The sequence below is a fragment of the Akebia trifoliata genome, chromosome 5, assembly GCF_017979445.1.
Source record: "Akebia trifoliata isolate Shusen 1 chromosome 5, ASM1797944v1, whole genome shotgun sequence".
NCBI classification, from domain to species: Eukaryota; Viridiplantae; Streptophyta; class Magnoliopsida; order Ranunculales; family Lardizabalaceae; genus Akebia; species Akebia trifoliata.
The window spans coordinates 35,827,310-35,852,078 of NC_141379.1; the positions used below are offsets into that span (position 1 = coordinate 35,827,310).

Consider the following 24,769-nt stretch of genomic DNA (forward strand, 5'->3'; position numbering starts at 1 on the left):
TCTCAAATTGGTAACACCCACACAAAGCACAGGCACCAATACAAGTTCTAACGCAGTTAGAATAAACGAATTTGATCCGTGAACTGCATCAACGGTGTGAATGGCACCCCTGAAGGGTGACTAGGATGGTCAGGCAAATTAAGGGCCTCATGGACAAGTTTGAGGAGCTAAGCTTGGATATTTGCTACAGGGAAGCCAACTATGCAGCTGACTTCTTAGCTTCATATCTCTGAACTCGGACAATAGGATTGATTTAATGTATGATGAGTTCCCTAATGAACTCAAATAGATTGTGAGAAAGGATGTGAATGGGCATGCCTATGTGAGGTTGAAAGCCTTCGGGCCTTTCTGATGTGATTATTATTCAGTTGCTCCGATAGCTTTTTGTTACCACAGTTCACAATGCTCATTGTTGATAGGAAATTTTGACCTGTCAATTTATATGGATGTGTCTCCCAATACCATTTATATTAAGAATGTGGAAAATATGAGGACGTATTTGCGGTTGGAGACATTGCTCACTGTACAAGAACTATATACATTCGATGAATATAGTCAGTCAATGTCCTGCCTAACAATCTCTCCCATTCTATAATAAAAAGGAAGAAAAAAAAAGTTCTCCATAAATAAACTTTTTTCCATTTATATTTACCCAAGAACTCACTTTTTTTTTTTGTGGTGGTAAGCTGGCCTTGAACCCATGACCTCAGAGTTACCTCACAAGTCAACCAACTGAGAAATGGGTCCCAAGAAATACTTATTCTAGTAAACTCTGCCGAAAGCCCAAAGATTGTCATTTGTCGATCCTCAGGTTGTAGCAGAGGTGGCCAAGTTCAGGCCTTGCCTCCATCCATGCGGTGAAGCTCATTTCACTTGCAGAAGTGCAGTAGAGGTAGGCACGGAATACGATCAGGAAGAAGTACCGTCTGCAAATGCAGGTTAACAAGTAAATGACATATATCAAAATTCTTGTCTTGGAACAAGAGCAGAATGTGCTTCCCAAATTAAAACTGAAGAACTGCTTGATGGACCTACATGTCACTGAGTAAGAGCCTCAAATCAACTTCCATCTAGATTTAGCAGAACCAAAAGTGAAGATATGAAGAAATCAAGATTATTCATCATTGACATCATCATCAAATATGCCCCTTCTCTCAACTATTAGTTGTCAGCAATATGAAGTATATTTTTCCACACAAATCTATCTGGAGCTTCTATGGTTTTATACATGGACATGATTCCTTGGGCTTTACAACATAGAATAAGTAGTGATAATTAAAGATACTTCATGCAGGACATAGTTACACAATTAATCTTTTCGATTTTTTACTATTAATGTATATAATGGCATCAATGCATTCTGCAGCATTTCTATTTATAAATCCACATATCTATTTGTGTTAATATCTTATGCTTTCAGGAAGCACTAGTAATATTATCAGAGCAGATAACTATAGAGGCTCCATCTATCGTTTTTTTTTTTTTTAAAGATCTCCAAGCAATATAACTCATTTAGTACTGACACATCCCCATAAGATCATGCACATAAATCACACAATGGAAGCCATGTTTACTGCAGATACAGAGATTTTCATGGCACTGAAATGGGAAATATGCTCCATCCAGGTCATTGTTTATTTTATGCTCCATCAGTAATCAAAATCATTTTTTATTACTAATTCTCAATTGAATGTAAACTGGCAAATATAAAAGCAGTGATAAATGAAAGGGAAAGTTATCGCTACAGTGCCCCTGCAGAGAGAGAAAATGCCACACAACATGAATATTGGGCGTCGTTTTTCCAGTTTCTTGCACTTGGCCACCTAACTTCCTTGTCATATAGTGTTTCCACATGGAATGGTGACATTGTCTGAGATCTTTGCTTATGAAAACATAGAAGCTTTTCTCCGTTCCAAGATTTGCCAAAATGCCAAAATGAGTTATTAATCAAGGGGAAAGATCTGATAATTTGCAGTCTCTATATGAAGTGCTCTTGTGGATTGCAACAACTTGGATCCCACAACTCAAGGTGATTGAGCCAGATTGACTCTTATGCAACCAAAACAAATAGTATCACTGCATCGGCTCAATTCACCAAGATTGCAGATCCGCTTCGAGATCATTTAATTTGGGACCCATTATTCAAAATAGAGATGGAACAGATTGGTAAAGCTGGAAACTGAAACATCATTAAAAGCCATTAAAATGAAGTCAAACTAACCTTAGGGCTTTAATACCCATATCCATGAGGTATGACCTATTCTCATCATCGTCACTAGGACACTTTTCTAGTTCCTTTCGGTAGTAAAGAATATCATCTCGTAAATGGCCAGTACCTGCACACCTTTAAAACAAAAAAGAGTAAAATCAGCACCACTGAATTTTACGGAAGAAAGACAATAGAGAGGTTATTAGGTATGGTATTCAAAATAGTGTATCATTTGGAACTAAGAGCAATCCATGCCGGAAATAGGAAGCTAGGATGCTCACCAATGCATTGACACTCCTACACGCACACAGATTGACATGATTGTTTTAAGATATTGTGTATCAACACAATGAAGTATACCATTTTACAAAGAAAAAGAGAGGAATCAGAAATACTGCCAGAAACAAATCAGATAAGATGACATCTGTATACTTTATTCATAGTCATGAGATACTTGTAAATAAGTTTCTCCATATAAGCAAACTATGTAGAAACAATGAACTTGAAGCATATACACGAATACCATATGAAGAAGAATGCGAATAATAGCTGAAAACAGAATTCATAAAGAATTAAGCATCATCTAGAAAGGAGTGTCTTCTTGACGTCCTAGTAGCTCTTTTCTTTCTTCGTTTCAATAAATTTTTACTTATAAAAAAATGGAGTACAGCGTGTCTGTGATGGCTAAATTTTCAGCAAATGAACGTCTTTGTTCGATAGCTTGAAATAATTATTAGATCATGACCATTCCCTGCCAAATCAACTCTTTATAAAAGTTGATACTTTTTACGAATTAGTTATGATTACAACTAATTTAGTAATTTTTAGACTATACTTTTTAAAGAAAATATTGTATTTTTTTAATTCTGCATTTATATATAATAATTTTGTTTGTAATAGTAAAAGGGTTCCTGTCTGTAACTTTTGGAAATATGTGTACCAGAACCATACTTTTTTACTAATTAATCATGTTTACAACTAATTTGGTACAAGATATAAAACTTTTTGTAATAATAGAAGGGTCCCTATTTATAACTTTTGGAGATATATGCACTGGAACCTTGAATACACTTTCAATACTTAGCAGTTATGTCATTCATGCAGGTAATACTGACGGAATTCTCGTAGATCAAAGTTGGTGGGCTAATAAATATCACCAGGGTCTACGGATGGATGGTCCCATAAAACTGTGAAAAGGAAAGTTGCATAAATGTTGAATAGACTAGTTTGGAATATTAACGATGACACGACTTTAATCAAATCAACCTGATAAATGAGAATGTAGATCAAGGAGTGCCTTTCTAAAATCAAGTTTAAGAACAGGCACGTATGCAAGGAATTTCAACCGCAAAATACAAGCATTTTTTTTTATAGATAAACCAAAAAATACAAGCATTACGACAAGATAAATGAATATTATCATTGTTGCCTTTCAGTTGGCTTATTATGCGTTTTACCTTGAACTGAAATAGGATATAATGAGAATTGTGGTATTGTTTGTTAATAATACTGATTCATCATATTTCAACATCTGTCTGAAGACAATGGGCAATCCCATTACTTAAAAGGGATCCTTGTCAAAAAGAAGGTACAAAAGTAGGTCTATTTCACAAAATCCGGTTCCTGTCAACCCAGGTAAACTAAAAATTCGCAAAGTGCCTTGTCAATAGAAGTACAATCCATACCAGGACTAATGGTCGCACACTAGACAATTGGAATGAAGGAATCTACACTTCACTGATGCTCACGTTTATCTATGACCATCCATGCTTGTGTTCATGTTCTCTCCATCCCGCAACTATCCTTAAATATAATTGCGTATAAAATTTTAGAATGGAAGAGTCCAAAGCTTTACCTTCCAATGTGTGCACAAATTTTATTGTAATAGTTACACAACTGTAGCTCCTATCAGAAAGAAAGTCAATAGCTATCACATTTTGAAAATAAAGTTCCTTCCAACCCAACTAGACTAAAATAATCAGACTGGTTGGTTCAAGGAATCACGAGTCAAATACTATAGCATCATAAACATAGTACATCAAAAGTAATCTATAGTTGACTAATGTTTGTGTTTATGGATGCATTCGCCCATGTCAATGTATTTATCTTCAGTTTATCTCCACATACAAGTCGAAACTACATCTTGATGCATTATGTAGAGTTCATAACAATTCAAAATATGTAAAGAACTTCATGTGAGAGAATAGTAACTGTCCTATGCAAGCATTACCCACAACTATTATGATGATGCATGACTTTGGGAACAATATATGGTAAGATAACATTCATACCATATTAAGATCAATTACAGGAAGGGCAAAGTATCAAATTGTTATTCAAATGATGTCGAAATTAACAATAATTCCATAAAATACATACATAGATATTTCCCTCAAAATTGAATAGGAAAATTTTGTAAGACGGCAGGAAAACTGGCCATCTTTATAGAGTTGAACTTTGAGCAATCATGAAACAAAATGTTTATAGGTTGAGGATGATGAAATGGATCAGTGGAAGATTTAAAAGGATAAATCTGGAAATGAACCATTCATGGAAATGTAGTAGTAGCCACAATAGGTGATAAACTAAAGAAAAATCTATTGAGATGGTTTGGTCATGTGCAACAAAGACCAATAATAGCTCCAGTTAGAAGGAATATGAAAGTTGAAAGTTCTTAAAGAGCAAGATGAAGAGCAAAAAGGATGTGGATTGAGGTAGTGAGAGTGGACATGAACACATTTGAATTAACATAAAACATGGCTGTAGACAGAATTGAATGTAGAGGTATAGTACTCATTCAGCTGACATCAAACTTATTGGAAATAATGCTTTGATAATGATGACTCGAGATTCAAAGTAATAAAACAGGAGTCACAGGAGTGACCTGACAGATTCACAAATAGACCCAAAAAGACATTGAATAGAATTAAATGATACTTGATTGGGCAAACAGTCCAAGATTTTGCAAGACTAACCAAATAAAGCATTCCACAGTGTTCTGAACTCTACTTCCTCAATTTACCACATGAAAAGCATAAATTTCATTTTCTATGATCCATGGCTCTATGCTTATGCAAGAAACAGACACCCCAGAGCACTACTCTCTTCCATTCTTTGTTCTCTAAGAGATCACATACCTTTCTAAGACAATGTCAACTTCTGCTTTGCTCTCAGGACCATATATGAGAACTCTAGTAAGACTCAATATGTCTCGATAATCACCCTGTTTATGAGCTTCTTCATCAGAAGCCCGAGAGGGTAGGTTGTCTTCAGCTGTTGAAGATAGATTGTGTGTACCAAGCAATGAGTTCAATCTGTCTGATGGAAACTGCCCATCTGCATTAAACCTAAGACAAGTAATAGCCATAGCATAGGCAACCCCTCCAAACCCTGTATGTGAGACAAAAAGATAACAGCCTGCAGAGCTGCATAAAGAACGTAGTTCAGTTTTACCTCACCAACACTAATAAACAACAGAATCAATTTAAAAAGTCTCTGAATAGGCTTGCAAAATATATAAAATAAATGTGTCAAAAAGAAACCCTAAACCACCAAATAAAGGTCAGACGCAACAGAATCAAAAACTGTGTATAAGAATTGGGCCCAAAACTGACCAAATGAGGTTGGGTCCATTGGGTATTAGTGTGTCAGAAGAGGTATTCATATAAAATTTTGTATAGCAAGTAACAGCCTAACGCAACCAATTATTACAGAACACAACCTATGACATGATCCAGCAACTTGACAACCTAATATTTTCATTTGATGCCACCTCTTGTACAAGCTGTAGTCCAAAAAATCATAACAATTCAACAATCTCAAGTCATAACCATCCAATATAAAAAAGACAAAAAAAAAAAACAAATAAGAAGATTTTCTGGTTGTGAAGAAGATATGCTGGATTGTTAGGAATTGTCCAATTGGCATGGTTTTCTGATAGTAGCCCGTCTTAGAGATGGCCTAGCAACTGAATTCGCCTACCAAAAAAAAGGAATACTATTCCATTCTCAGCTCCAACATGCCTTAGAGAAGACTTATTTTATTGTCGTTCAATGTAAGACAGCACTGATAGCTTATAGAGCCCCCCCTCCACCCACCCAATTATGAAAGCAGCAATGGGTACTTAATTAGATAAGGCAAACTGCCCCTGCAGGCCACAACTATGGTAGAAAGTCGTTTGCTTGTTTCCAAACCATTTGCCTTGCCTTTGAATCAAAGTAGGGTGAGCAAACATTGGCGAGTTGGTGGACTAAGGCAAGCATACAATATAATGTGGCAAACTACACGTGACAAAACCAGCTACTGCATTTATTCCCAGAACTCAATAGCTCAACCATAGTAATGTAGAGGCACATAAAAAGTAAAAGCATCTGGTCATCTAATACGTACTCATCTTTACAGTACTGAATGGAATCAACATCAGCAGCTAAGGCTTCTCTTTCTCTAGTTAAGGGCATCCTCCTGTATTCAATGTTGTAGCCTTCAGCCTTCAGATCAGCATATACTTCAGCAGGTGTCTTAACATCCTCTACTAAAATGTTCTCCCAATACCCTATGACACTAGAATTATTTAGTGCTGGACTGTACTCTTCTCGGTGTAAAAGCATCCGACCACCCGACTGTGTGACCTCAGCTACAATATCTTCTTTCAACCGAGCCTCCATGTGTTCCACCTGCATATTGATCAAATAAGAGAAAACGAAAAAAATTCTACAGGATAATTAATTAGAAGTGAAGGGCATGTCTAAATTTGTCGCACCACTGGACCAGTTATTCCCACATGTTTGAGTGTATCTACAGGTTGATTTAGTTCTCTTAGGACAAAAGGTGTGCCATTAATGTAGACGACTGCTTCTTCTCTCAGATCTGTTAATATCACTTTCTGGAAAATATTTTCCCCTGCAGTAGGCTTGGCATTTAAAAAGGATAACATTTCTCTAGCGCCAGCAATTGTTGGAGTTGCCATGCTATATACAGGATAACTATCCACCTGGAAAAAAAATCATTTAGAATACTGTGAAAATGCCATAGTTACATCTCATGGAATTGATTTTTCCTAGGCTCTGTATGGCAGCTCAGAAAAGAATTTCCTACTGTTTTGGAATTGAAATAAAAAATTCAGATTAGTAGAAATTTCTTCCCAGGGAATTATTATTTAGGAAAATTTTTCCAAGAAAAATCTTTGGAGCTTCCATACAGATACAGGGCCTTACATAATTAAGTAATAAGGCTGAGAGCCGGCCACAAGAGACATGAGCTTTTTATGTTGATTTGACAAGTTTAAGTTTCTGAATCACCACAGATAACTAGAATATTAATGAAGGGATAGGATCGGTTGACTTCTAAGAATGACTCATGAAAAAAAACACATGATCCCAACCCTTTAAACACAAAATCCAATGGTTGAGATTTAGGAGTCTCTTGATAACACAAATCTCGGAGATATTTATCCCGAGGATAAATCTCAACCATTAGATTTTGAATTTAAAGGATTGGGATCATGTGTTTTTTTCATGAGTCATTCTTAGGAGTCGAGGGATCCTGGCCCATTAATGAAATATCATAATATGACCTGAAACACAGATAATGCAGTAGACATTGGGCCAACCCACTGAATTCAGCATTTCCATACATGGATTGGCACAGTAACTTTCGAATATTTAGAGTGCATTATTTTATAAGGTAAAAGAGCTCAGAATTCCTAACCTTAGTTACATGAAGCATGATCAGGTATTCAGGTGGAAGAGCAGGGAAGTAGCTGGTCACCGACCTAGTCTATCTATGTATAGCATGGGATCATCCAAACTACTCAGAGTTGAAAGCAACACAACTTTTTTTTGTTAAGTATAAATTTATTGCTGAAGAAGATAAGAATATACATGGCAGTTGAGATGACCAACCTAAAGAAGAGAAAGACAATAAAGACTACCTGGAGCACACAGACTCCCACCTAAAAAACAACTTTTTTTCTTTCTGTCACCTATGTTCGCTTGAGTGAGTGAGTGTCTAAGAGAGTTGACGGAACTATTGGGAATTCATTGGGGAAAGCTGTCTTGGGCCACATCACAGGATTGGCTCTGACTACCACATGGACGCTACTCATAGAGAAGCTAGGTCCATGACAAGCTGCTGTAAACAACTTCTAAATTCCCTATCTCAAGAAGCAGGAACTGGAGTGGGAGCGAGATGCCAAAATGATAGCGGGCACCTAGGGTAGAATGTTCCTGTAATTAAGTCCAGGGATGGCCATTGATCGAATCTGAACCCGATCAGTACCAAACCGCTATCGATCCCAAATTCTTATTCTATGATTGAGATACATTTTTAACCAAATCCGATTCGATTAAAAGTTCTCTCAATCCAAAATCGATCCAGAATGCTCTCATCTCCTACTCTTGAACTTGCTTTTTCTTTCCCAAAATCCATCATAACCCTAGATTTTTCTTCCCCAAAATTGATCCTCTTAACCTCCTCCACCCCTATCCAAACTTGCTTTTCATAGTTTCCACACAGAAAGAGGTGGAAGAGCGTACCTGGACATTCAACCTTAAGAGATTGATTTGATGGAGAAGAGAGCTGAACAAAGAGGGAGCAAGGTGGAGAAGGAGGTTGAAAAAGATGGATTTGGGGGAAGAAAAATCTAGGGTTTTGGGAGAGGTTGAGGATATTTGGGTTTTTTATTTTTTATTTTTTATATTTTATTTTCTTTATCTGATCTTTTGGATTAAAGGGGATCTGATAGACACAAATTTTTATATTTATAGATACTAATATGTGGCACATGCAAACACACACATATTATAAGAGCCCTTTTGTAATTTAAATATTAATTGAGAGATGATGAAGATAATAAAATGATTTTTTCATAATTTTAGAAAGTAACTAAGTTTACAGGGTTGTGAGATTGTAAATTTATCGGTTTTTTGACGGAAATGACCCTAATGCTACCAAGTTTAAACGCAAAATAAGGCATTTGTGGGACTTCAAATTTTGGTGTTGAACCACTTCTACTCGGCCTTATCTCATTAAAATAGGAAAGATGAGAAATCATCGGTTCGGATTTTTATCGGATCGAGTTGAAGTTAATTTCAAACCGATCCAAAATTTTATTGGACTACAAATTTCAATCCAAATCTTCGATCTAACAAAGAACTTGAGCTGGTTCTAAGTTTCATGAGTTGGTTAGAGGGAGATCTTTACTAGAATCTATATTTCATAGCAAATGGCCACACTTCAGAGTAGGTAGTTAACAATGGAACGTAAGATCTTCGAGCTAAAGGAAGTTTGGATTCAGAACAAAAGAGGATTTGAGGTGAAGGAAAAGGGTAGAAGGTTTGATTCGACTCTTCAGTTACAAGAGGAGGAAGCAGTTTGTGTGTTTGAACAACAGGATCTAGTACGAGTCTCACTGAGAAATTTTAGGGCAAAGTATTCCAAGGACGGTAGAATTTTTTTCATTCTGGGTGAACAGAATTTTTATAGTAGGTTTTTGAAGCTTCAACAGTTTTCGAAAAGACTTCGTTCGGGAGCTATTTGTGTTTCCGAAAGGCCTAGGGGATAAGGGTTGGGGGGAAGCTAGTCTCTCTTTTAAAATGTTGTTAAAACAAGACGAGAAGATGAAGGCAACCGTGTACGAGGGCAGGTTGCTCAGCTCGCAGGAGGAGGTTTCACGCAAATCGCCTGCTGCTAAGATAGAGGAGTGTGGGTTGGTTAACTCGTGGACTGAGTTATCACACAAACCTTTGACTTCAAAGTTAGAGGCTCCTAAGGTACGAAGAGTGGAGGTGAGCTCCAGTCCTGGGAGTAAACAAGCATTTGATAATGGTAAAGTGCTTGGCAACTGGAGATGGGCTTTCATTTGGAAAGCAAGTGATCTAGAGGCAGATTGGGAAGGCTTTTTATCAATTATTAAGCGAGGTCTTTTTCAGCCGTCGATGGTTAAGTTGCTAGCTTGGGAGCCTTTTACTTACATCTTGATGCTGGGGAGAAGATCGAAATTTCTAAAAGTAAACTCTAGGAGATTGGTCTTGGTGGGAAAAACATCTTTTAAGCTATGACCATGGTTTGCAGATTGTAATGCTTTAAAGCCAGAGTGGAAGGAAGGGGAATCTTGGGTTCAAATTAGCGGGTTACCATTTCATTTATGGGCTAACTTTGCTTTTAGAAAAATCGGTGCCCAATTGGGAAGGACTCTTAGAGGTGGATTTGATCACTCTTCGTCAGGCAAGGTTAGACAGTGCAAGATTGAGAGTTGGTTGCTCTCCATGGAAGTGGCCCCGTGGTCTGTATCTCTGGGTTGATGGCTTTAAATACATGTTAGGGGTGGAGGTGGTAGGCGAAGAAGACATGGAGCTGAAATCCTCAGTGGAGTTGGAGAAGGGTATAGATAGTGGGGTTAGTACCTTAGTTGAGACAGGAACCTAGACAAACAAGGCGTGGTTTCCGTCGGAGGAGAAGGTGGAACAGTTGGAGTTACCTGGCACTATGGTATCTGACCGAGAGTTATTGTATCCCGGGGGAGGTGGCGTGCGTAACAAGTTTCAGAATTCTTTGAAATTCAAATTTCATTCCTGTAATAGAACATGTGTAAGGAGCATTAATTGCTTGAAGCCACGTCGATGGGTTAAGAAGCGCACTCGCACAATTAACCTGCTGGCAAAGGCAACAAGAAATATGAAGTATATTAAGTGGTTATGAAGGAGCGGGGCGGTGGATTCTAGTGAGCCCATTTCAATTGGACTGGGACTTATGTTCTCCCGGGCCAATGCGTAGATGTTCGGCTTGGTGTTGAGGAAGCCCATTATCCGAAGAAAGTTGGGTTGGGCTCTGATGTTTCTTTGGGGAAGTGTTTAGAATCGAAGCACTGTGATCCAAGCCTGATTAGGATTCGTAACGTTCAGGGGAGGACTATTAAGGCTTGAGTTGGGCCGGTCAGGTTATCTAAAAACGTTAGGCTGAGAGTTAAGAAGGCCCATGGCCTTTTCTTTCGTTTTAAAGCAGCTAGAAGAAGGTCCAACCTACGTCAAAGATCGGACGAAGGAACATCGTCAACTCTTCATGGGTCGAACTCAATTGAGAGTGGAACAGTAAGGGTTACCGGAAGTCTTATGGTTAGTAAGGTCAGTTCTTTATCTTGGTTGAGCTGTGAAGAAGAAGAAACTCAAAGCACAAAAGGTAAGGATCAAGGGTGTTCTAAAAAGGCGGTAAGTGTGGTTGGGCAGAATATTCTCGTTGAAAGGGATCTGGGTTTGGAAGATACAAATATCTTTAGTGCCGCTCTAGATTTAGGAGAGGTTGTTATGGAACCTTGTTCGTTTAGTTCCCGACAGAAGTTCGAGGTCAAATCGCAAACCGGTAGATGGGGTTTGGGTGTTGGGACAGGGGGTAGTTTTATTCTTTCATTGTTGGAGAATAGAAGAGGATCGCAGGTTCCATGGATTATTTTTCCCTCGTCAATGTTGGGAGGCATCAATGGGGTAGTGCAAGTGTCTAATTGTTATGTTCTTGGTAGGATGGTCCAACCTACAATGTTCTAGCGAGATCTTAGGCACTGTCACCATTCAAGGTGGGTTAGAGGGGCACTGCTCAGATTCTAATAAGGAAGGGAGGGCTTCAAGGTTATTGCACCGACAAACGAAGGTCTCTGCAGTGTCTAACAAGTTAGTCCATTCGAAAAGGTTGGAGATTGGAAGCAAGGATTACAAGAGTAATTTAATGGACCTCATAGAACAGGTCTTGGCCAATATGCTAGAATATGGGTTGAAGGTAGGTATGTCTATCAGAAATGAAGGTAATGTGTCTCAGCTATTGATTAATGTGGCCCCGAAGACTAGCAAGGGAGTGGAATTTTGTATGCAGAAGGTGGTGGGGCAATGGCCTCTCTCAGGGGGTCTCCTTCGGACCATGGAGAAACGGAGTTGTAGCCGAGGGATCGTTTTCAGAATGAATTTTCCAAGTTTAAGATTTTTGAGACATTTGTCGTGCTACGATGACTTGATTAAGGAGAGGAATAAAAGATTGAAGAAGGAGATTATTCAACTTAAGAGATCTTTGGAAGACTTTCCGCTTATAGCCACTAAAGGGAAGAGAACCGGAAGGTGCTAAGCAAGTTTAAGTGTCAATTAAAATCTTCTCCTGGAATGTGAGGGGTTTGAATGCAATGACAAAAAGGGCAGCAATTAAAGCCATTTTATATCAGCAGAAACCTCACATTGTGGTTTTGCAAGAATCAAAGTTAGATAGGGTGGATGATAAGATGATTAGAGAATTATGGGGGGATTAAGTCAGTGGGGTGCTGCGCTCTTCCTTCTTTGGAGGCTTCAGGTGGCATTATTTCATTGTGGAATAGGAAGTTGATGATGGTGGAAGATAATCTTATCGGGGCCTTTTCAGTGTCAGTTTTGTGCAGGCAGATTGGAGAGGATTTTACTTGGGTTTTTTCAGGGGTGTATGGACCGACGCAAGATAGAGAACGGAGTCACTTCTGGGAAGAATTAGAGGATATAAGAGGACGTTGGGATAAACCGTGGGTGGTGGGGGTGACTTTAATGTTATCCGTTTTTCGTCCGATAAGTGTCGGGTTCGAGAATCACTCCAAAAATGTGCAGATTCTCGGAGTTTGTGGATTGCAATGAGTTGATTGATCTTCCGCTCTGTGGGGGAAGGTTTACGTGATCCAATAATTAGGAGAGCCCGAATCTTATCAGATTAGACCGTTTTCTTGTTTCTTTGTGCTAGGAAACATATTTTGGGAGGCATATTCAGGAAAAATGGCCGAATCCTATTTCAGATCATTGCCCTGTCTCTTTGGCGGCGGGGGTGCCAAGAAATCATCCTATGCCTTTTAGATTTGAGAATATGTGGTTGATGCATCAAGATTTCAATGAGTTGGTTCACACTTGGTGGAATGAGCTCTCTTTTGAGGATAGGCCAAGGAAAGTGTTGAGGCTGAAACTAAAAGCAATCAAAGAAAAATTAAAAATTTGGAATAAGAAAATTTTTGGGTCTGTGGTGGAGAAGAAAAAGGCCATGCTTTTGGAGTTATATGAGCTTAATGGCAAGGATGAGAAAGGGTGTTTGGGGGTTGGGGAGAAGATGCGACGAGTAAATCTGAAAGTTAAGTTTCAAAAGCTAGCAACTATGGAGGAAATAAGTTGGAAACAGAAGTCAGGAGTTCGTTGGTTAAAGGAGGGGGATAGAAATACATCATTTTTCCACCATATGGAAAATGTTTATAGTCGGGTTAATTTTATTTAAAAGCTAAAAGTTAATGACTCCTGGAAGGTGGGTGAGGGGGTGGTGCAATTTTATAAGAACCTATATACGGAGGAGCACATGAACAAACCTATTTTAGAGTCATTGCATTTTGATAGCATTTCACTAGACCAACAAAGGTGGCTTGAGAGACCTTTTGATGCAGACGAAGTGTGGGGAGTGGTTAATGGTTTGGCTAGTGACAAGGCCACGGGACCAAATGGTTTCTCTTTGGGTTTCTTTAAAGCTTGTTGGGCGACAGTAAGAGACGATGTATTGGCGACTATTGAGGACTTTTATAGGGAAGGTTTCCTAAATCTGGGCTCCAATTGCACTTTCCTTGCCTTGATTCCAAAAGGGTCGGGAACGGAAGACATCTCAGATCTGAGACTAATTAGTCTAATGACTTCTATCTATAAAATCATTTCGAAGATCCTGGCTTCAAGGCTTAAAATTGTGCTAAGTGATATCATTGGTTTGGCTCAAGGAGCTTTTGTAGCAGGGAGACAAATTTTGGATAGGGTCCTAATAGTGAATGAATGCATTGACTCGCGGAGAAAAGCCAAAGTCCCGGGGTTAGTATGCAAAGTTGATCTAGAGAAAGCTTATGATCATGTGAATTGGAATCTGGTGAAATACCTGTTGAGGAGGATGGGATTCGATGAGAGATAGGTTCAGTGGATCATGAAATGTATTTCCACTTCAACCTTTTCGGTCTTGGTTAACATATCTCTAACTGGGTATTTTAGAAGTTCGAGGGGGCTTTGGCAAGGAAATCCATTGTCGTTTTTCTTGTTTGTGATAGTAATGGAAGCTTTGGGGAGAATGCTGCATAAGGCGATGGACGGAGGTGAGTTGTCAGGTTTTTCTACTAAGGTGTGCGGTTTTGTGATGTCTCATCTTCAATTTGCGGATGATACCTTAATTTTTCTGGATTATTTGCCAAGACAATTAAGTTTCTTAAGTGACATTCTTGGGTGTTTTGAAGCAATTTCTGGTATTCCAGTTAATCTTCGCAAGAGTAAGTTATTTGTGGTGGGAGAGGTGAAAGGGGTAGAGGTAGCCGCAGCTTCAATTAGGTTCCAGATAGGGGTACTTCCATCCACATATCTGGGACTTTCCTTGGGAATGGGGTATACTAGCAAAGATATTTGGGACCCAGTGCTCGAAAAGATAGGCAAGAGATTAAGTACCTGAAAAACTAAGCTTTTATCTAAAGGAGGGAAAATCACTCTCATAAAAAGTGTTTTAGCTAGCATTCCTATCTACACTTTTTCATTGTTTTTCCTATTGAGGAGTGCAGAAGTGCAATTGGATAGAATTTGTCGAGATTTCTTGTGGAGCGGCAAAGAGGGTGTGAAGAAACATCATTGGGTGAGTTGGAGGAAGCTTTGTTTGCCTAAGAAGAATGAGGGTTTGGGCTTTCGAAATTTTGGTTCTATAAATTCGGCTCTATTGGGGAAATGACTTTGGAGGTTTGGGAAAGAGGGGGATAGTCTTTGGAGGAAAGTTATTGTGGATAAATTTGGTGTGAGCAGGAATGGGTGGGAGAGTAAGCCGGCTAGAAGTGCTATGGGGTGTGAGGTGTGGGATGTGGGGTATGGAAGGGTATTCTAAGAAGACTTCCGTTATTTAATAAAATAATGAAATTTAAAGTTGGGAATGGGAGTAAGGTGAGAGTTTGGAAGGATTGGTAGTGTGGGGAAAGACCTCTTAAGGACCTTTTCCCGGACCTTTTTGTTTTGTCTTCGAAAAAAAATCAAGTTATCTCTCTTGTCAAAAACTTCATAAATGGGGGTGACAAACTGGGACTTTGAGTTTAAAAGAACTTTTAATGATTGGGAGGTAGGTATTTTAGAGAGATTAGTTTGCTTGGTGGAGAATAGCTTCATGGAGAGCTCCTCAGACGACCAGAGATTGTGGGGTGGCACTAGGGATGGGAAATTCACGACAAAATCTTTGAACGTTGGCATCACCCTAATGAGTGCAACGTCTTTCCCTTATTCTTTTGTCTGGGGTGGTAAGATCCCTCCTAAAATATTGGTTTTTCTGTGGCTAACAGCCTTGGGAAGACTCTTAACCATGGACCAGTCAATCAGAAGAGGTTTTATTTCTTCGAATCAGTGTTGTCTGTATAGATCTCAGGCGAAAATGGTGGACCACTCACTCATTCATTGTCGGGTGGCCCATCACATTTGGTCGCATTTCTTATCTTTATTCAGTTTAGTGTGTTGTTTTCTTCGTTTGGTTAAGTCGACTTTGGAGTCTTGGTTGACTTGGAAAGCTCGTTTACGTCATCAAAACGGATTCTTTGGTTCTTGGCCCCGTTTGCGATTTGTTAGGGCATTTGATTATATCGTAATGGTTGCATTTTTTAGGAGAAATTTTTTCCATTGGATCGATTGGTTTTACCTATTTTGGAGCTTCTGTTCACTTGGAGCAAACTTTATAAGGAATGGGGCTTCTTTGAGGATTTTGTTGCGAGATGGGATAGGGTTTGTTCTTTGTCATGAAAGTTTCTTGTAGCTTGTGTTGCGTTGTTGTTTTTTCTTCTTAGTTTTGCCGTTTTCTTTGTTTTGGGTGGGTCCCCTCGACCCCCTTGCTTTTTTTGTTTATCAATAAAATTATCTTTATCGATAAAAAAAAAAAATTAAGTCCCCGAATTTAATGAAAAAAACCTAGTATAGTGGATCTCTCATTTAGTGACTCAGATTTTTTTCACCAAATGCACTCCACATGCATGTTTCTAATAAGAAATGAACATGGCATACTAGCATTCCGCTTTTGACATTTGATGTGTCCAAGCATATGACCTCTGAAATTGCATGCCTAAACTTGTACAAGCCGTGCAATACTGTTCAGCATGCTAGGTTAAATAGCAAACATCAATTCCATGTCCACGACTATGGAGTTGTTTAAACACAGATATCCAGCAGAGCACTGTAAATTAACTGGAGCGCCAGTATCAAGTGCTTTGTGGGTCAATGGTCTTGTGGACCGATTGATGCCTTATTGTACAAGAATTTTTTTTTTTTTTTTTTTTTTAATTTTTTTTTTTTTTAATTTTTTTTTTGGGGGGGGGGGGGGGGGGGATAGGTCAATTAGGGTCGCAAAGACTCTTATCAACTTTGCGGATGGTGAGTCCATATCCTGCCCTTGATGTACCCTTTGTAACATGTGATCAATGTGTGCCAGATCCAAGCGGTTAGTCAATGTCTAAATAGTGCCTTAACAACCTTTTTTTTTTGGCACACTAAACAACATGTATATTCTGTTTCCTTAGACCTTTAATAACGTAAATTAGCTCCATGCTCTGAAGACTTTTCTGAAAAAAATAGGTCCATAAGTGAGGAGCTAGCTCAGTTAAGAGAATGTCAAACTGAAGATCCGAAGGTTGCATTTTAGATCCATATTCACCACAATTTTTTTCCTGTGCACCCCCCTCCCTCCATCCCTCCTCAAACAAGCAAATATAAAATGTTTATTTAACTTGACAAAAGCGTTGATAATTCAAACAAAGCAGTAGAATTCAGTTTGAGAGCTCTACAGCATGCTCCAGATTGTATGATAGAGCTCTGCAAATTCAATATAGCACAAGTCAACTTAGCTTCCTTGTTTGGAGGTCTCTTATCAGCTAATAATTTACTCATAACAGCTTTTTCTAAACTCATTCTTTCATCAAATTATTTTTTATGGAAGTCTCAAAACATTGTTCTAGAGCTGAGAATGTAAGTTGAAATTGACTTATAACTAGTTTTCCTCTGCAAAGACAATCCTTGTGAGATTTGAAACTTATTTTGGTTTTATGTCAATGAGTTCAACCATCAAGACAATCTTTCTACTAGACAAACTTAAGGAAAAGAGTAAGAATCATCACATGATGTTAATTGATTTACAGAGCATGTAACAAAATACCTACGAAGTTAATTTAGTGGGTAATAAGGAAGAAAGAAATGCCAACAAGATTTATAGACACAACCAATAGAATGCACGAGAGAGTTGTGACTAGTGTCAGAATATGAGTTCCCGGTTACAATTGGTTTACATCAGGGATTGTAACCAGTTAATTTAGTGGGTACTAAGGAAGAAAGAAATCCTAATCTATTTTATAATGATGAGAAAATACGTACAAAGGTAAGTTGCAGCCTTGCAGGTATTATCAGACTAAATTAACAACATACCAAAACTACCCTCCCTCATTCAATTAAACATGATTATCTTCAGCAGAGATGACAATGATGATATTATGCACATTTATACCTACGCACATGCATAATCATACCTTGTAAACATGTGGTGCACCATGGATTTGTATGTGGCTTGAAGTTCTTTGACCAGGAAAGAAATACATCTTGAGTATGGAACCTTTTCCTAGAACGGAACCATTACGAGCCTTCACAATAGCTTCCATCACAGCATCACCATGCTGGGATTCGTGTGGTGTTCTCAACTCCTCCTGGTATCAAAACATAAACAATTAGTCATGCCTTCTTAGAACTTCAATCCAAGTAATACTACAGACTGGCATGCAATTAAAAGCAATTGCATGCACATCACACGGCCCCTAAAAGCAATTGAAGTCGGAAAGGAGAAAAGAATTACAGGGACAGTGAAGAATCTCCCAGGTCGTAATCTTATGCTCCATTTCATTGCTTGAACCTCTGGTCTCTGATGCAACCACGTCTTAAATGTCATTCTGGATTCTCCTTGTCCACAGAAACCATCAAAAGCTTTACTTCCAAGATATGCAGAAAAGGCAATTAGCCGAAAGTAGCGCTCCAAGTACTCAGCACCACGATTCAATGCAACTCTCCTTACTCTAGGCTCCACATGTTGTTGATTGAAAACCTTCCTGTATTGCAGAACAGCTTGGCGTATGTTTTGCAGAGCTGAACATCTATCGATAATAGCATCCAAAGCCTCTCGACATTCCACCCCATTATCAAACAGTCTTGTTATCTTTCGTAACAATAAGATGTCATTTATGCCAAATGCACGTCTTGGCTCCTTTCCACTTTCTGCATTTATTATTTTTGATGTGGATACAGAACGGTTACCTCCAGATTCCTCACTACTGGAGGAACCACTATCTACTTCTTCATGGGACACACCCTCAAGCTGCATTCTGATGGGTCTCCCATAATCAATTCGAAGTTTTAGAAGGCAAGCAATCACGGTACCTGTGGTCGTCCTTCCTCTGCCCATCTGTGGAAAAAAAGTACAATAAATACACTATCATTTGTAATTCTCTTCAATCTTGATAAGTTCTTTAACAATGCATGCATATATGCAAAAAACCAACCTCAATGCTTTTATGTAAAAATATACCTGGCAATTGAAAACAAAAGCAGTATCCTTGGAAGCAGAAGCAATATTCATAGCTAATGTGTCAAAATCTGAGCTTTTAGGAGCTTTTCCATCAGTGATGGGCACGCGTGCATACTTAATGGGGAGACCCTCAGCCTCCAAGCAACTGTAAACCTCCAGAGGTGTCTCAATTGCTTCAGCATTCACATGTTCCCAAGCATCAAATATTTGGCCATCATCTGTTTCATGTATTACCATTATAGCACTTCCATATCGTTCCGCCTCCCGTAGAATGTCTTCTTTCAATCTAGCTTCCATCCGCTCCACTCTCTCACGATCTATTCCCTGATATGCCAATATCCCAATGTGTAAGTTCAAAAGTTTCCATCTGTTTATCAGCTTCTAAAAGAAAATAAGCATTTTCGGGACAATTTAATACAATATACACGGAAAATGGCACAATCCCCTTAAAGTATCATGCATTGAACTACAAAAAGAGCAGCACTTACACAATATGGAACTCCTTTTCTTAAAATAATTTTGCAATGTAGATTGATCCACTTTTACTTGTTTGGATTGATTTAATTAACATCTTGTCTCAGATGAACTGATATTTATGCAATCATATATTTTTCAACTATTACCAAAAAAAAAAAAAAGGCAACACTTGCACACTGGCACGTCAGGTGTCTGACTAACACATGTCTGAGTCTAACCTGTCAATGTTTCAGTTACATATAGTAGGCATAGCAATGATGAGAAAAAGAAATTTATACCGTGTACTCCAACATATTCTTGTATGGTCTTTCCACCTCACGGAGCACAAATGGTTTTCCATTGATGTAGATAACAGGTTCTTCTCTCATATTGTGCCAAAAAACTGGTCGGCCACCTTTAGAGCTTCCTATCCTTCGAATAACAGCTCGGATACCATCAACAGTTGGATTGGCAACACCATAAACAGGAAACCCAGGAACTTCTCTAAAATTAGGTGCACCCTCCACCCTTTCTGGCAAAGTTAGGTTTTGACAACCGGGACAGTGATCACTTTTTAAAACAGTCTGACTACCAAGAACTTCGCCATTCCTCAGGGCAGCGACTATACCCATCTCACAAGGTCGGCCATCAGCAGATTCAGCAATTTTCATCAAAGAAGGTTTCAAGCTTGCATAACCAAGTGCACCCATTGGGTCTCTCCTAAGCAACCTGCAGAGCAGCTTCAGAGTACCATAAGAACTGAATTGTAGGGCATACCACCAACGAACAATGCCTAAAATGGAGAAAAATATTATACTGTAGTTGGAAAAACAAAGACACAGGAAATGGTGAATGATACTAATCGAGAATAGAAAGGGAGACCAGAGGTCAAATAGATACACAAAAAATGATGAATGTGATTTTATAAAGAAGGGAAGAGAAGCGCAACAGACCTGAGGTCATGAAAAAATTTAAATCCACCGAATTTTACAGAAAAAGGAAAATAAAACATTATGTATTTAGAGAAAAATGGAGGCGCTGCAAGGCACCTATTAGGACAAGATAAAAAAAGGCACTCCATCATTACAGGCTAGAGCATGATTAGAAGGCCAAGATAAAGATAGGGTGATGAATTGGCCTATATGAAAATTGGAACTTGTAAGTATATTCTCTCTAACTTGATGTCATCCTCCCCCCCCCCCCCCCCCCCCCTCTTCCCCTTCCCTGCCCCACTCAATCGCTCCAAATCCAGGACCAAGGTACAAGATGAAAAAGTTCAGATGACTTTTACAAGGATTATAATGCTAATGATTTGAAGAAAAAAAAATGACTGGGTCTCACTTTCCCCTTTTGGAAGTGGGATTAAACACTGTGGTACACACTGCCACCACACACAGACGTATTGGATAATGTCGCGAATGGGGAGACTCAATCTCACAACCCTAGGAAACACACCCAGGTTGTTGAACCACTGCTCCAGTGGTATAATGATTTGTATTCAAATAGATAATAACTAACTAAACTGATAAAAGGTCAAAGAAGCCCCAATGCATGAATCCTCAGACCAAGGTTTAAAATCTCATCTCGAGACAATGTCTTGGTCAGGTGAAAAACCGAGACTGTCTCAACCGATACATTATAAAAATTCTGAGAAACTCCCAAAAATGCTGATACAAATAAGAAACATTCAATATTTGGGGTCAATGTTTCATTCCAGTCTCGGATGAAACCGGAATGTCAAGGCTGAAGCATTCTGAGACAGTAGGAAACTTTAAACCATGGCCACAACATTACTCTGGAAGGCTAGTGTAAAGAAAGGACCAGGATGAAAAACACAGATTTGGTGTGTCACTTAGCTAGCACTGCAATTTATTCTAGTAGGTGCCAACTCAGCAGAACCTTAGGAAATTTGTTTGCACTTTTGAAGTCATTCACTCGGTGTTTGCATAAACAACTCATATTTGGAATTAGGCCGACTGGTACACAACCTCGTCGATAGTTAAATGTCTGATTTCGGTAACTTCATTAAGCATGTATTTATGTATTTCACCTGCGGAGTATGCTATAAAGTTCTGGCCTTGCTCTCATCCAATCAGCAAAACTGCTTTGACCAGATGGACCAGGATGAAGAACTGCTCTCTCTGTATTATGAATATATACAGCAAAACAGATAAGGAAGTAATATCGTTCCAAGTACTCCACAAAGAAAGAAAGTGATGCCTCTCTCTTCATCTCATCTGGTTGACGCAGAATACTATTGCGATAAGTAGCAATTGCTTCCCGTAGGTTCTGTTACACAATGCACAAAAGGATCCTCAGAATATCAAATTCAATAATACAAAAGTTCTTCAACCTAAAATACAACTTCAATGTTTCATTTAGAGAGTAATTACAACAACAGACATAAAGTAGAAGCAATTTCCACCATTTAACAAACTTGATGAAGATTCAGAGTTGATTTAGAAAGCCTTACCTGCATGGAGGCACACTTATCAATGACTTTATCTACTTGCTTTTTGCCTTCTACTCCACCCTAAAAGCATATGAATATAAATTGAATATCATGCTAATGTGAAAAATAAGAGAAACATGACGGAAGAAAGTAGGAATCATTGGTTACCTCTAAGACGCGAATCAAGCTTCTTATAACAGCGTATTCACCTCTGCGGATTGCATCCTCAGAGTTTGGCAAACTATCAGTGACATCAGATCCAGCATCGAAAACTTTCCCTATTGAATTTGTTCTTGGAATACCTATTTTGCATTAACACCATTGACATAAGGAAATCCTATGACTAAATGCAAAGCAAGAGGCCACATTTGCACATAGATTTTCTTGTAGAAGCAAAAAAGATTCGGAATTATGGATATTTTCTTTAGTCATTTAGATTGAGACCTTTGTACCAAACACAGACACACATGTTAAAGCCTAACACTGATATGAAGTGTCAGATACACTGAACCCCACACACCCAATAAACCAATGCCTCCGAATATTTTATTCCGTAAATTGAGGGAGATAATTTTTAAAATACTTCAGTTGATGTTAAGTAAACAATAGCTGAAAAAAAAATGTATATTAAGTTTTGTTTTAACAGAATTTCTTGGCATGTGTCCAACACACGAACAATCCATCATGGAATTTCTTTTCTAATTAAATAGAGGGTCCTCATTACGTATATTGCAAGACATGTAATATTCGGTTCTTTTCCCAGAGAAGGCTTAGTGTCATTAGAGATTGGTAGCTCATTGGCTATTTTTAAGTGTTCTCCTAATTGTCATGACCTTTTTGACCATATCAATAAAGTAGTTACTAACAAAGGAAAAATGAGGTTAGGTTTACTTAGTTAATTTTTTTTTATTGTACGACCCCTTTCTCCAATTTTGACGCAAAAGTGTACAAGAGCCAAGAAGGCCTACTAGTAGCCTTAGTTTGGGTTCTAATTAGCTTGATTATATTTCTAGAGTATTTTATATTTTATGCTAGTTTTATGGATAGTATTTATTATTCTAGTCTTTTTAAAATAGTCACGTGCCTGTCATGTGAGTTTTTAAGTAACGTGAAGGGTTAAGATAAAAGGTTAATTATGTGATCAAAGACAAAGACTAGGATGCTAGGGTTGCTGTAACCAAAATATAAATACTTTATTATGAGTCTTTGTAATTAGTTATTTTAGTTTTTTCTCCAGGAATCAAATTGTGGAGTCTTTCTTGGGTCTCTTTTAGCCTAGAAACTCATATCTTCTAGTTCCCTTTGATCATATTGCTATCATATCACTATTTTCTGTTAATTTATTGCTGAAATTTCATTAAAAATGAAATATTTTGATCAAAACAACAATATATCACAGTTTTGTGCTTTTCTTTTGCACCAAAGTTGTAGAGGCCTTAAGAAATCTGAATAATCGTGGATGCAGCTTGATTGAGAAGGGAAAAAAAAACAAGAAATCGGCAGCATGAAAAGATAAATTACGTCTGTAAATGATGATCAACTAGTTTACATATGAAATGAAAGAATAAATTGAGACTAAAAGGAAAAAAGATTAGAGGTTTAAGGAGAATAAGATACAAGTTATTTGAAATAAAATTAATGATAGGTATTGAGATATTTAATGAAGTTAATTCTCATGCATCCCAATTTAGATTAGGGGCAAGCATTATGAGAGATTTTTGAGAATAGATAGATAAATTAATCAAATCCCAATGGAGGGAGCTTATTTATTTGAGGGGAGTATGGGACTTAGATGATCATATAGGGTGAAAAGGCGGAGGGTTGTGGATTCGATTCTCAATGGATGTGCTTATTTATTTATCTATGGTATTAAAAAAATATTATTTAATAGAGAATCGAACACACTTTAATTTTTCTAATATTTGATCATTTGAATTTGTTTTGATTGCATCAAAGACCTATTTTTCCTTATTTTTTCCCTTTCTCTAACAATAAAGGAAGGCCTTACAACGATATTTTATCCCTATTTGCTCCATCAATTACACTAATATGATTCAAATTATTCTGCACCAAGTTTTGCAGGTTTGATCTGAAGGTAACATGAATTTCGGGGTGACTGTGTATGTTTTTACACCACAATTATTATATTGTTTCATATTTTAAGTTTAGTTTAGGTTTATCGAACCTCTTTGTTTAGATCTATAAGTAGTGGAAAAGCAAAACAAAAAAAGGATCTCATAGCTTAGGCTGCTCCTATTTCATTCACCGGTACTAAATGTTCACTTTTGCTTTCTTTTCCTCTACTATAACTAATTCTCGAAAAATATAAATTGGTATCAAATTGGAATTAGAAACTAATCCCAACGCAGAAGTATTGGAAAAATGCACATTAAGAGGAAAAAAAAATCTCAAACACCCTTTACATTGGACATATAGTTGTCAATTGTTACTATAAATAAACAGCCTCCTACATTTTTCGCAGTATCTAGAAGTATGAACATAAGTTCAGAGTCATTTGGTTAAAATGCCACACAAAGAGCATAAGCAAGAAGACCTAGGATGTAAAAATAATAATGAGTGATTCGACGGATTAGGGGGTCGTTTAAGTTCTTTACAAGTGCATGGCTCTTACCACTTTTGATCTTTGTGTAGGCATAGCACTACTTCTTTAAATACATCAAAGATAACGTCATTATTATGATACATATTGAAACAACCCTGAGAATTCCTACAATATCTCATCTCAGTCGGCACTAAGACACTTTGAGCTTAATGAAATTTTGAATCATGCTTATTCTATTGGTCACTATATGAGAAGATGCATGCTTGAAGTCCAAATGAAATGAAATGAACCTTGTAATCATAGTTATTGGGTAACACATGTCGCACAAGGACTTGCATCTCCTAGGAAAAAGGAGTTATGGCACTTCCACAAACTTGGAAAACAAAATGGAAAATGTTTGGTAAACATTACATAAATGTGTGAGAAATGGTTGGGGAATACTAAAGAAAACGAATCATGATATATTCTTTGTTTGTCTTTTATTCTTTTTGAATAGTTTTGATGAGGG

At 37.9% G+C, this 24,769-nt stretch overlaps 1 protein-coding gene across 4 annotated transcripts in view; it reads right to left on the minus strand.

Moving 5' to 3' along the window:
- Positions 1–437: 437 nt before the first annotated feature.
- LOC147402651 (metal ion-binding protein) overlaps positions 438–24,769 on the minus strand; it is a 40,912-nt gene continuing 16,580 nt past the window's right edge. The window contains exons 8-19 of one of the 4 annotated variants that reach the window (XM_086444381.1): positions 21,867–22,000; positions 21,720–21,779; positions 21,297–21,535; positions 19,546–19,975; positions 18,791–19,114; positions 18,065–18,667; positions 17,745–17,918; positions 6,969–7,199; positions 6,599–6,882; positions 5,347–5,634; positions 2,222–2,344; positions 438–926 (exon numbers count right to left, since the gene is read on the minus strand). In XM_086444381.1, coding sequence (XP_086300507.1) covers positions 794–926; positions 2,222–2,344; positions 5,347–5,634; positions 6,599–6,882; positions 6,969–7,199; positions 17,745–17,918; positions 18,065–18,667; positions 18,791–19,114; positions 19,546–19,975; positions 21,297–21,535; positions 21,720–21,779; positions 21,867–22,000 — 3,023 coding nt within the window. In that variant the 3' untranslated portion in view covers positions 438–793. Of the gene's footprint in view, positions 1,042–2,221; positions 2,345–3,894; positions 4,115–5,346; positions 5,635–6,598; positions 6,883–6,968; positions 7,200–17,744; positions 17,919–18,064; positions 18,668–18,790; positions 19,115–19,545; positions 19,976–21,296; positions 21,536–21,719; positions 21,780–21,866; positions 22,001–24,769 lie in introns of those variants that run through there. The other 3 variants (XM_086444382.1, XR_015178946.1, XM_086444383.1) reach the window with 3 other exon arrangements.